The sequence below is a fragment of the Thamnophis elegans genome, chromosome 7 (assembly GCF_009769535.1).
Source record: "Thamnophis elegans isolate rThaEle1 chromosome 7, rThaEle1.pri, whole genome shotgun sequence".
Classification (NCBI taxonomy): Eukaryota; Metazoa; Chordata; class Lepidosauria; order Squamata; family Colubridae; genus Thamnophis; species Thamnophis elegans.
Window position 1 is genome coordinate 75,440,464 of NC_045547.1, and position 12,331 is coordinate 75,452,794.

At 43.2% G+C, this 12,331-nt stretch overlaps 1 protein-coding gene across 1 annotated transcript in view; it reads left to right on the forward strand.

The window, feature by feature from the left end:
* CCDC91 (coiled-coil domain containing 91) overlaps positions 1-12,331 on the forward strand; it is a 116,676-nt gene that overhangs the window by 15,543 nt on the left and 88,802 nt on the right. Inside the window, 1 exon segment of the mRNA XM_032221545.1 lies at positions 12,215-12,292. Coding sequence (XP_032077436.1) covers positions 12,215-12,292 — 78 coding nt within the window.

Below are 12,331 nucleotides of genomic sequence, written 5' to 3' on the forward strand. Positions count from 1 at the left end.
CTTTGTTGAGTTCCAAATCCATCTTTTTCTCACTTCTTGATTCTGAAGTGGCAATAACGATGCAATGAAAAGTCTTCTTCTGAAGTTGGAAGGAGGACACAGTAGGGGAAGCCATGAACGATGAAGGATTGATATAGTGTTTTATTCAGGGTGGTATGAGCATGGTTCCAAAAGATGCATATTTTGAAAAGTGGGTCTGCTGTTGTCACCACACCTGGTCACACAATGTTATTAAAAAGATGTTGAGATTCTGGAAAGAGTGTAGAAAACAGCAACGAAGATGATTAGAGGGCTGGAGGCCATAACACATGAAGAATGGTTGGGAGAATTGGTATGTCTAATCTAGAAGGGCGAAATGACAGTGTTCCAATATTTGAGGGGCTGCCACAAAGAAGAGGGGATCAATCTAGTTTCCAAAGCACCAGAAGGCAAGACAAGAAGCAATGGATGGAAACTAATCAAGGAGAGAAGCAACTTAGAACTCAGGAGAAATTTCCTGACAGTTAGAACAATTAATCAATGGAACAACTTGACTCCAGAAGTTGTGAATGCTCCAACACTGGAAGTTTTTAAGATAATGTTGGATAACCATTTGTCTGAAATGTTATAGGGTCTCCTGCTGGAACAGTGGGTTGGACTAGAAGACCTCCAAGGTCCCTTCCAACTCTGTTATTCTGAATCTGAGCCCAGAAGACCTGGTCTTTAATAATTGAAACATGTAGGATGATCTTCTGTAGGATGTTAGATACAAGTTCCTTGGTAAAGTTAGCTTGGGCGTGTGTCTTGGAGGTAGGTGATTTCTGTGAGGAAAAATACTAGAAAATGTATGTGGTTTTCTTTTTTAAAAGTAATATGACTTGCATCCTGTTAAATACCATCTTCTAACAAAATATTTAGGTTGGTTTTAGATGCAGACATAGAGGAGACAGAACCCGAATAATGAAAAATAGTGTTAAAAATCTACTATATCTGCCTGTGAATTTGTAGATGAGATTCCTGGAATATTGTCAAGTTAAGGAAGAGCTTGGAATTATGCTGTGCCAGTGGGTGGAAATTTACTTTTTTAGTCACTAAAGTGGGTTTTGGCTGTTTATTTGGAGAGATTTTATGTTTATGATAATACCCTCCTGCCTATTTCCCTTCAGTTTTTCTGCCAGGGATCTGCTGTCAATTCTTCGTCTTCCCTTTTCCACATTTTACCCTACAACATTGTTCTTTGACCCACTTGTAATTATGGAGTTGCTCAACCAGCAAGAGTAGAGTTGAATAAAACATATCAGGATTCATAAAAGAACTCTGCCAGTGGGCCTGTTTGGTCTGAGTTTAGTTTATTTTTAATCAGATAAAATGTGTCAGATAAAACTGACCCCATTCTTCTGTCCTTAGGGCAGAAAAAGATGGGGAGAGTCAAAGGAGGTTGGAGCAGGGCATCAGTAACCTGCGGCTCTAGAGCTGCATGTGGCTCTTTCATCCCTCTGCTGCGGCTCCCTGTTGCCGCTCAGCTCCACAATTGATAGGACTTTCCGTTAGGACAGGTAGAGGAAAAAGGATGCCGCACTAGGAGGAGACTCTATGGTGGAGGAACTGGACTTCCGGTTGGCAGAGGAAAAAGGATGCCGCACTAGGAGGAGACTCTATGGTAGGGAAACCGGACTTCTGGTTGGCTTCAGAATCAAATGGGGGACTTCTAGTTAGGACCTTTGTGGCACTTTGAGTGTTTAAGGATGCCGACCCCTGGTCTGGAGGATGCCATCTGAGATGTGATCTCCCCTTCTAGGAGCAAATCCTTCCTTTTTTCTCTTTCAACTTGAAAATGCATGGATTTCAATTCCCAGGATTCTGCAGTCTGCTTACTGGTTGGGGGAATCTGGGAGCTGAAGTCCATTCACCTTCAATTTACTAATATTGAGACGTACTGCTTTAGAGAGTGCACTTCTTGTTGGGAAGTGTGTTAGATCTGTTCAGTTTTCATTTCCTGATGGATAAGAGTCGCGGTGGAGTGGTGGTTAGAGTGCAGTACTGCAGGCTACCAAGTGGTGAAATTCAATTTTTTTCACTACTGGTTCTGTAGGCGTGGCTTGGTGGGCATGGTGTGGCTTGGTGGGCGTGGCTTCCTGGGCATGGCAGGGGAAGGATACTGCAAAATCTCCATTCCCACCCCACTCTGCGGCCATCCAGAGGTGGCATTTGCCGGTTCTCCAAACTACTCAAAATTTCCGCTACTGGTTCTCCAGAACCTGCCAGAACCTGCTGGATTTCACCCCTTAGACTACTTCTATTGACTGCCGGCCGCCTGTAATTTGGCAGTTCAAATCTCACCAGGCTCATGGTTGACTCAGCTTTCCATCCTTCCGAGGTGGGTAAAATGAGGACCCAGATTATTGGGGGCAATAGGCTGACTCTGTAAACCACTTAGAGAGCACTGCAAAGCACTGTAAATTGCTACATGCCGTATTTTTTTAAGTATAAGATGCTCTGGAGTATAAGACACACCTTAGTTTTTGGGGAGGAAAATAAGAATAAGAAAAATTCTGCCACTGCCTACCAGCATCCATGGTATTCATTTGACACATGGTAACAAGGTCAGCCAATGAGGGCTATTTAGACTCAGAAATTTGCTATGTGAGCAACAAGGAGACAGGAAGGAGCCTGGCTTAGCCGAGAACTGAAAGTGAAACTGCTTGTGTTTTGCTTGTATTTACTGCTACCTTGGAAAACCTGCTTTTGATAATGTATTGTGTGTTATTATTATTTTGAATCCTGCTGAATCAGTTACTTGTGTGTGCTTTCTGAATATGATTGCTGCTGCAAACTCTGACCAGCCAGGTCAGCTTGAATGCTTATTGCAGTCTGATTCAGCACAACTGATTGGCGGGTGGATCGGACTGCTGGAATACCCTCAATCAGCTGTTCCAGGCAGCAGGGATTGCCACGGGCCACCGTTGCCTCCATGCCTCATGTTTTTGGCCTCTGGTGGGGGTGGGTGGGGGTACATTCGGTGTATAAGAGGCACCCAAATTTTCACTCTCTTTGGTGGGGGGGAGGAAGGTGCGTCTTATACTCCAAAAAATATGGTAAGTCTAAGTCCTATTGCTATTTCAGCATTTCAGGCTCATTTCCACAGGAAGAAGTGAAATGCAACTGATTTTTGGCCTTCCGGAAGGCCGAGAGAGACCGTTCTTGCCCTTCCCAGGGTTCAGGAAAGTCTCCGGAGCCTAGGGAGGGCGAAAAATGGTCCCAATGGGCCAACTGGAAGTTCGGAAAAGATCTGTTCTGGTTGGCTCATTGGACCCGTTTTTCGCCCTCCCCAGGCTCCAAAGGCTTTCCTCAAAAACCAGCTGGCCGGGGTGCGCATGGTGCGCTGGAGCTGACGGCTTGCGTGCTGCCAGATATGGCTCCGTGTGTGCCACCTGTGCCATAGCTTTGCCATCACAGGACTAGGGGGTGACATGGTAGCAGTCAGTGGTGGGTTTCAAATTTTTTTAGAACCTCTTCTGTAGGTGTGGCCTGCTTTGTGGGAGTGGCTTGCCGGCCATGTGACTGGGTGGGCGTGGTCAACTTCAACTCCCAGAATTCCTTCTCCAGTCATGTTGGCTCAGGAACTCTGGCATTGAAGTGTGCAAGTCTTAAAGCTGTCAAGTTACAAGACCCTTGCACCCCTAACCCTTTAGGAAAAAAACCACCCAGGGGTGTTCAAACTTGACAGCTTTAAGACTTTAAGAATTCTTCCTCCAGTCATGTTGGCTCAGGAACTCTGGCATTGAAGTGTGCAAGTCTTAAAGCTGTCAAGTTACAAGACCCTTGCACCCCTAACCCTTTAGGAAAAAAAACACCCAGGGGTGTTCAAACTTGACAGCTTTAAGACTTGTGGACTTCAACTCCCAGGATTCCTCCTCTCACTCTTCATCTTGATGATGTGCGGACGGGTGGGGGGAGGGAGCTGGAACTGGTTCTAAACGGCTCTGGAGATTTGTGGAACCTCTTCTATAGAAGAGGTTAGAACTGGCAGGAACCCACCCCTAGTAGCAGTGTTCCAATATTTGAAGGACTGCCATAAAGAAGATAGGAATCAACCTATGATCCAAAGCACCAGACAAGAAACAATGGAAGGAAACTAACCAAGGAGACAAGCCACCTAGAACTCAAGAGAAAAATCCATAACAGTAAGAACAGACGTTGTGGCTGCTCCACCACTGGAGGCTTTTAGCAAGATACTAGACAGCCACTTCTTTGGAATGGCATATATACCTTGCTTGAGCAGGGGTTGGGCTAGAAGACCTCCAAGGTCCTTTTCAACTCTGTTGTTCTGTTAATTGCTGTGGCTCCTCTAGATTAAACCACTACAAAAAAAAAGCTATTTTGTTCAGTGAATAGATGATGCCCATGTTTTAAGAACAGTCAACTCCATGTTACTCTTTTGAGATCGAGACTGAAGATGTAGCTTCATCCTGGCCCCAGGTTTTGCATTTTCTCTCTTGCACATGTGATGGCCAGGATCTTGTGTCTTCTACTTTGGGGTTACTGAATAGTAGCTAAAGGATTAGGTGTCTAGACACTTAAACGTTCAGTAATATTCTGACTCAGTCTTCTAAGTATAGAAAGTTATTTATTCTTCCATAAACATTTGGATATTAACAATTTCAAGATGGATGCAATTATTCCAGAGGCTTCCTCAAGCTAGAATCATAATGAGTAAAATTAGATTATAGCTTAAAAAACCACTATAAAATTGATGATAAAACTTAAAGCAGAGCTTAGCTCTTTTATTTCAGGGAGGCGTTTAATCTTAAATTTCAGTTACGTTGTGCCCTTTAAAATAAACTCTTATGAAATGAAGTTGGTTATAATGCCTAGAATTATGTTTTCTTAAAACTAAATATATAGGCTTTTTTGGTAACAGACACTGTGCTTTTCTGTGTAAAACAATAAACCAGAGATGAAAATATAAGATTATCACGATAAGCATGAGCAGTAGAAACTAAATTACCAACGGTCCATAGAACATAGAATAACAGAGTTGAAAGGGACCTTGGAGGTCTTACAGTCCTACCCACTATTGAGCAGGCAACTAATAGCATTTCAGGCAAATGGCTGTCCAGTCTCTTCTTAAAAACCTCCAGTGATGGAGCACTCACAGCTTCTAAAGGCAAACCATTTAACTAGTTGATGGTTCTCACCGTTAGGAATTTTCTCCTTAGTTCTAGATGGATTCTCTCCTTGATTGGTATCCATCCATGGTTTCTTGTCTATCTTGTGCCCTGGGATCCAACTCTCTGTACAGTGAAGAGGAATCTAAATGAAAACATCTTGGAGAGCTAGTTTGGACCATCTAAGGAAAGGAGGTCTACCATGTCTAACAAAGAGAAGGACCAGGGGTGACATGATGGCAGTCTTCCAGTACTTGAGGAACTGTCACAGAGATGAGAAGGTCCACTTATTCTCCAGAGCACCTGAGGACAGGACAAGATATAACAGGTAGAAGATTATTGAAGAGAGATCCAACCTAGGAGAAATTTCCTGACAGAATGATTAATCAGTTGAAGGGCTTGCTTGAAGATGTTGTGGGTCTCCAATCACTGGAGGTTTTTAAGAAGAGATTGGACATTCATTTGTCCAGAATAATATAGGGCAGTGTGGGTAACCTTTTTGTTGTTGTGTGCCAAATGTGCGCATGCAAGAGAGAGCGAGAGCACCCCCGCCCGCACCCAAAATGCAATGCATGTGTGACACCCCCCACGCAGGCCAACCCCCCCCCACATCAATGTCTGACCCCCCCCATACTCCCCCTTCCGCCCAGTGGTGGGTTCTGGATCCCTGTCCAACCAGTACAGCTGTCGTGCACATGCGTCTTAGCGCCTCCGCGACGCTCCAGCTGCTCCACGAAGCATTCCGTGCTCAGAAGCGCGGAAGCCTTAAAAGACAGGTAAGGAGCTCGGGCGGGCGGGCGGGCCCTCCGGAGCACCGTACGGGAACGGTATCCGGTGCTCTGGGCAGGTTCCGGTACGCCCCTACTGGGGCATACCGCCTGCAACCCACCACTGCTTCCCCCCCACATGCACGCGTGAACCCTCCCCGCACACAGTTTTCGGCCTAGTAGGCCTCCTGGGACCAGAATCGGACTGCTGTGTGTGTGTGTGCCGAACCCCATGCTCTTCTTGCCCCCTGCGCATGTGCGTGAAATCCCCCACCCCTGCACATGTGCGTGTAACCCCCTGCACATGTGTGCACATCTCCAAAATGTGCCCTGCCCTTCGTGCATGTGCCGCAGAATCCCAAAAATAAGCTGGCCAGAGGTGTGTGTGCATGCGCGGTAGAGCTGAGCTGTGGCGATACTGCACGTGCCCTCAGAGAGGGCTCTGCGTGCCACAGGTTCACCATCACAGATATAATATATATATAATATATAATTCTATTATTCTGTATTCTTCCTGGCCTGTTTCCTAGCAAGTCCTATAGAGAAGTCGCTGCTTAAAAGATGCATTTTTCCCTACAGCTGTGTACAGATGTTGGTGTCAGTATAATGTCACTTTTGGACATTTAAACCTTTGCATTTTTCTCCTTAATAATTGTTAAGGGGACAACAGATGGGAGACAGTTTTGCAAAGCATGAAAAATCATGGATGAACGATAGACCTATTAAATTTTACTTTTTACCCCCCCCCCCCAAATTAAGGGCTAAGCGGTTAATATAAACTTTCTTAACAATAACAGGCTGTAACCATTTGGATCGTGCTTCAAGATTTTCAACACATTTTCATTCTGTCACTCCTTAAATTGTGTTGCTGTAAGAAAGCTCTGATACCCAAATGACAGATCCATTAATCTTCCGTTACACAATCCCAACGTGTCTGTTTTTCTAACACTTCTATTACAACAGAGGTTTAGCATCACCTTTTTTAAACTGTAGTCTACTTGGCATAAATATAATACTGAGCTTGTTAAACTTCCTTCTTTAGACAGCAGCGTTTTGATGAATCTTCTGCCTTGAGCAATGCTGAATGTGTCTGAACTCGGGAAGACAAAGCATGACATTTTCTGTAAGATTCAATGCAATATATAGGAGCTGAATTACACAACCTCAGCACTGCGGAAAAACCCCTAAGCGATATGAACATAAGACACTAATTGCCTAACTATGGAAAGATCTCCCATGTTGAACATCTGGGATTTTGCTGCAACCAATACATTGAATAACAAAAGGATGGCATTTTTAATTTTTTTTTATTTACCGTATTTTTATTTTTTTTGGCATCGCTACAGTTAATTCTCATTTTGATTTTAAAGCAAAACGACTGGGAATGGGAACAATTCTTTGTCAGCACGCCAGCTGGAGTGTACATTTTAGCTCTTCCATAGTGACATAGCGATGACATCGTTTCACCCGCTGATTTCAAAATTAAATGTACATTCATCCGTACCCATCACACTGTCACCCTTTGGGGATAAGCGTTGTTAAAACAGATTGTAGAGAAGGCATGAAGAAATTGTAAATCCAAGAAATTAAAAGCCTGGGATATGGGAATAAAAGACAAAGTGTATTTAAAACTAGTATACTCCGATGCACATTTCCATACTTTTGGATCCTTGCAAATTTTTATTTATTTTATTTGGTTTTTCAAGCACGTATGAGAAAACAAATATAAGTATATATATATATAAAACATATAAACATATAAGTATAAGCAGATTGCAGAAAATACGACTTCTGACTCTGTTGCAGGGATGGGTTCCTGCCAGTTCTAACCTCTTCTATAGAAGAGGTTCCACAAATCTACAGTGCTATTTAGAACTGGTTCCAGCTCCCTCCCCCCTCCCGTCCACACATCATCAAGATGAAGAATGAGAGGAGGAATTCTGGGAGTTGAAGTCCACCAGTCTTAAAGCTGCCAAGTTTGAACACCCTGGGTTTTTTTTTTCTAAAGGGTTAGGGGTGCCAGGGTTTTGTAACTTGACACCTTTAAGACTTGCGTGCTTCAAATGCCAGAGTGTCTAAGCCAACATTTTGGTTGCTAAGCAAGAGCGTTTTAAGTGAGTTTCACCACATTTTACAAGTTGGCCACGCCCATCCAGTCACATAGCTGCCAAGCCACTCCCACTCGGTCACATGACTGGTAAGCCACTCCCACCCGGTCACATGGCCGGCAAGCCACTCCCACAAAGCAGACCACACCTGCAGAAGAGGTTCTAAATTTTTTTGAAACCCACCACTGCTCTGTTGTTTCATCCTTGAAGCCACAAAACTTTAACCTTAAACTATCTACCGAGGACCTCACCCCATTACTAAGAGGTGTGTAAGGGGCGTGCATAAGCGCACCAGCATGCCTACCATCCCTGTCCTACTGTCCCCATTTATTTGTGCTCATTTCTTATGTATATACTTATACCTGCTTATACTTATCCTTGTTTTCACGATACCAATATATACTTTGCTTAAAAATTCTATTCTCTCTTTGATGAACTTATTAATTCTACTCAGCCATGATTTTCTTCTTTTTCCTTTTCAATCTACCTGCTCACTCTTTTTCCCTATATATATATGTTTTTTTATTTGTGCTGATAAATAAATAAAGGGAGACTAGTATAGATCTATTTCAAGCTATTTAGCTCTCATCAGCTAGCCATACCCTTACTGGGATTTGAACCTGGGCTATATTACATCCTAGGCAAACTTCTTAGCCATTAGGCCACAGGCTCTTATCCGTTATCAGTGAAGCCAGGGTGAAAGGTATCTATTAGATTTTTTTACAACCCCTGGTAAGCCCCAATTATGGGAGGAAGCTAACTGCTTCCATCTAATAGATACCTTTCACCCTGGCTTCGCTGATAACGGATAAGAGCCTGTGGCCTAATGGCTAAGAAGTTTGCCTAGGATGTAATATAGCCCAGGTTCAAATCCCAGTAAGGGTATGGCTAGCTGATGAGAGCTAAATAGCTTGAAATAGATCTATACTAGTCTCCCTTTATTTATTTATCAGCACAAATAAAAAAACACAAATATAACAAAGGCAACAGTAAAAATATTGGGTTTCTGTCATGATGGACTCTTGTGACGAGCCGATAGACAGATGATGGAAGCAGTTAGCTTCCTCCCATAATTGGGGCTTACCAGGGGTTGTAAAAAAAATCTAATATATATATATATTGCAATCTGATTCATTCTTTCTACATGTCCAATCCATCAGCGTCCTTTGTTCACATTGGCCACTCTTTCTTAAGTTCAGTTTTTGTTGTTTGTTCAGAACTGAAGAAGCTTCTTGGATGGAGAAGTTTTTTTTTTCCTTTCAAGGGAAAACAAAGTCAAGTTGTCTTTTGAGAAATCCAAATAGTGTGAGAATAGGAATAGATTTCCAGAGGGAAAAAATGCAGACTACAGGAACCATTAAGCACCACTCAGGTGACCCTGAGGACACAGATAAATCTCCAAGTTCTTCAATGCCCCTCTAAAAGGATGCAAATGACCAGCTGTCTGCAAGGAGTATAAATCCTTCCCTTCCCTACCATCCAGTCAGAGCTGAAGACGCTTCTTGGATGAGAAATGAAAGGTCTTCAAAAGAAAAAAAAATAAGGAAGTCCAGATGCCTCCTGAAAAAAGCACCTTTGGGACAACCCTGACCTGGATGACTGAGAATATCTACAAACTTTTAGCACTGATGATGTCGCCTAGTTTGATAATGTAATGTCTGCAAGAAAACAGCCATAGAGTACTGTAGGAAATTAGCACCCAGCCCTCTCCCAGGAAAATGAGATATTTTAGGAAATATTAAAAGGGAAGAATATTCCCCTAAAAGGGAGGCAGAAACTCAGCCTCCCCCCTCCACACCTTTTGTCAATGGGCCATTAAGGCCAGAACCAGTCTATTCTACATAACAAAGACCTACCTCCTTCAGGCAGAGCCATGGTAGGAATTGCCCAAAGCCCTTTCATTACATCATCACCCAGCAAGAGTCAACCGAGCTTGGGACTCAGGACAGCCTACAGAGTTGCCTCTGCATGGCCTCATGGGAGTCTGACAACCAGAATACAAGTTCAAATTCAAAACCCAACAGAGGATATATGTCTATCTATTAAGTCCTGAAGGGACGTGGTGGCTCAGTGGCTAATAGCAATAGCAGTTAGACTTATATACCACTTCATAGGGCTTTCAACCCTCTCTAAGCGGTTTTCAGAGTCAGCATATTGCCCCCACAGTCTGGGTCCTCATTTTACCCACCTCGGAAGGATGGAAGGCTGAGTCAACCTTGAGCTGGTGAGATTTGAACACCCGAACTGCCGAACTAGCAGTCAGCTGAAGTAGCCTGCAGTATTGCACTCTAATCACTGCGCCACCTCGGCTCATGTAAGACACTAAGCTTGTCGATTAGAAACAAGTTCAGCAGTTCGAATCCCTAGCACCACATAACGGAGTGAGCTCCCGTGACTTGTCCCAGCTTCTGCCAACCTAGCTGTTCAAAAGCACGTAAAAATACAAGGAGGAAAATAGGAACCACCTTTGGTGGGAAAGTAACAGCGTTCCGTGCACCTTCGGTGTTGAGTCATGCCGGCCCCAGGACCACGGAGACGTCTTCGGACAGTGCTGGCTTTTCAGCTTTGAAACGGAGATGAGCACTGCCCCCTAGAGTCAGGAACGATATGCGAGAGGAACCTTTACCTTATTGAGTCCTGGCATGCATGGGTGTATCTCACAAGGCCCTGTTGCCAACCTCCATGTTAACATCTAGAACATTTTGAATTTGCAGTGATTTAAATTACACGTAGTTCTCCTAATTTGAAGCACGCAGCCTTTGTACAATAGCCTTGAGTTAGCCTTATGCGTCACATATAATTGATTGTAATTCCTTCCAGCAAATTGCTGTGCTAACAATCATTTCCAAGATTTCTTGCTCAGCAGAAAGTATATTTTTCAGCCCAGTGCTGAGTCGCTTTGTAAAAATAGCTTCACCGCTAGGTAGGCCAATTTCTTTGAAAGCGACCTTTGTATGTTGATACTCTGCGTAATGATGTTTAAACATAAATATAGATCTAGTTACGCATCAATTAGAAAACGTTGTTCGGGCCATCTTGGAGTGGGCATGGATGAATGCCGAAATATTTAATTATGCTGATTATTGTTGATATTGTTGGATTTGGCATTATCAGCCATTCTGTGTTACTTTTTAGATTCTTAGATATGATTTCAATAGGAGGCTGCTTAAGAACAGAAAAATGTATATGGAAGAATGAAGAAATTGTTCGTGATAGATAGATAGATGAAAGAACGGAAGGAAGGAAGGAAGGAAGGAAGGAAGGAAGGAAGGAAGGAAGGAAGGAAGGAAGAATTAATTCTTTATTGGCAAAGTGTGACAGAGACAAAGACAGAGGAAAAATAATTAAGGATTTTTTTTCCTTAATGAAAAAGTAAGATTACAAAAATAAAATAAAATAGAAAGCTTAGAATCCTATTTATGACATAGCATCTTTCAATCTTTCAAGTTAGGTTTGTAACCGAGTCTTCCCATGGTTGCCTCTGCGGGAAACTTTACTGTGAGAGTAAAAACAGCAATAGCTGGAGGGTTTTAATGATGGGCTGGCATGGATGGGCCCCTTGTTTCATAGAAGATCAAAGATTTAAATCACTTCGGGAATAAGCTGTCCTTTCTGCTAACTGGGCAAGGCTGGGTATCCAATGGGCTATTTTTCCTTCTTGGTTCACGCTGCTTTTTATTAAATTGTAGCTGAAGTAAAAGAGAACCAGGGGTGGGATTTGGCCGGTTTGGGCCAGTTCGGCTGAACTGGTAGCTCTGACAATCAGCTGGTGAGCGAACCGGTTTGCTCCACCTATATCCTCTCAGCTGATTCGCGCGGCATAGCGGATTGCTGCACCTCAGCGGTGTTACTCCCCAGAAGTAACATGGAAGGTAAGTTTTGTTAAAACTGTTAGGCACGGGCGCCCGCACGAATCACGCGATCACCGAACTGGTTGTTAATCCTACCACTGAAGAGAACTCATAATCAGGCTACAGAGTACGTTTAGGCCAATGTTTCCTCAGCAGGATCCGACAAAATCTGTTGACTCTTACATTATTGTCTTAGAATTAAAACCCTGGAACTAGAAGAAGAGAAAGCCTTGGTAACAATGATACCTCTTTGATAGAAATCTGTGACGCTTGTCCAGATTTAGGAGCCTGGAAAAATGTTTACTCACTTTTTGTCTTTTATATCTACTATTTGTTTCCAGGAGAAGCATAAACTTGAGTTGGAAGATTTAAGAAAAGCTGGACACGAGGCCTTGTCTATTATTGTGGAAGAATTCAAGGTAACAGTTCTATTCTTTTCCAGGGTTTGGAACTGACTT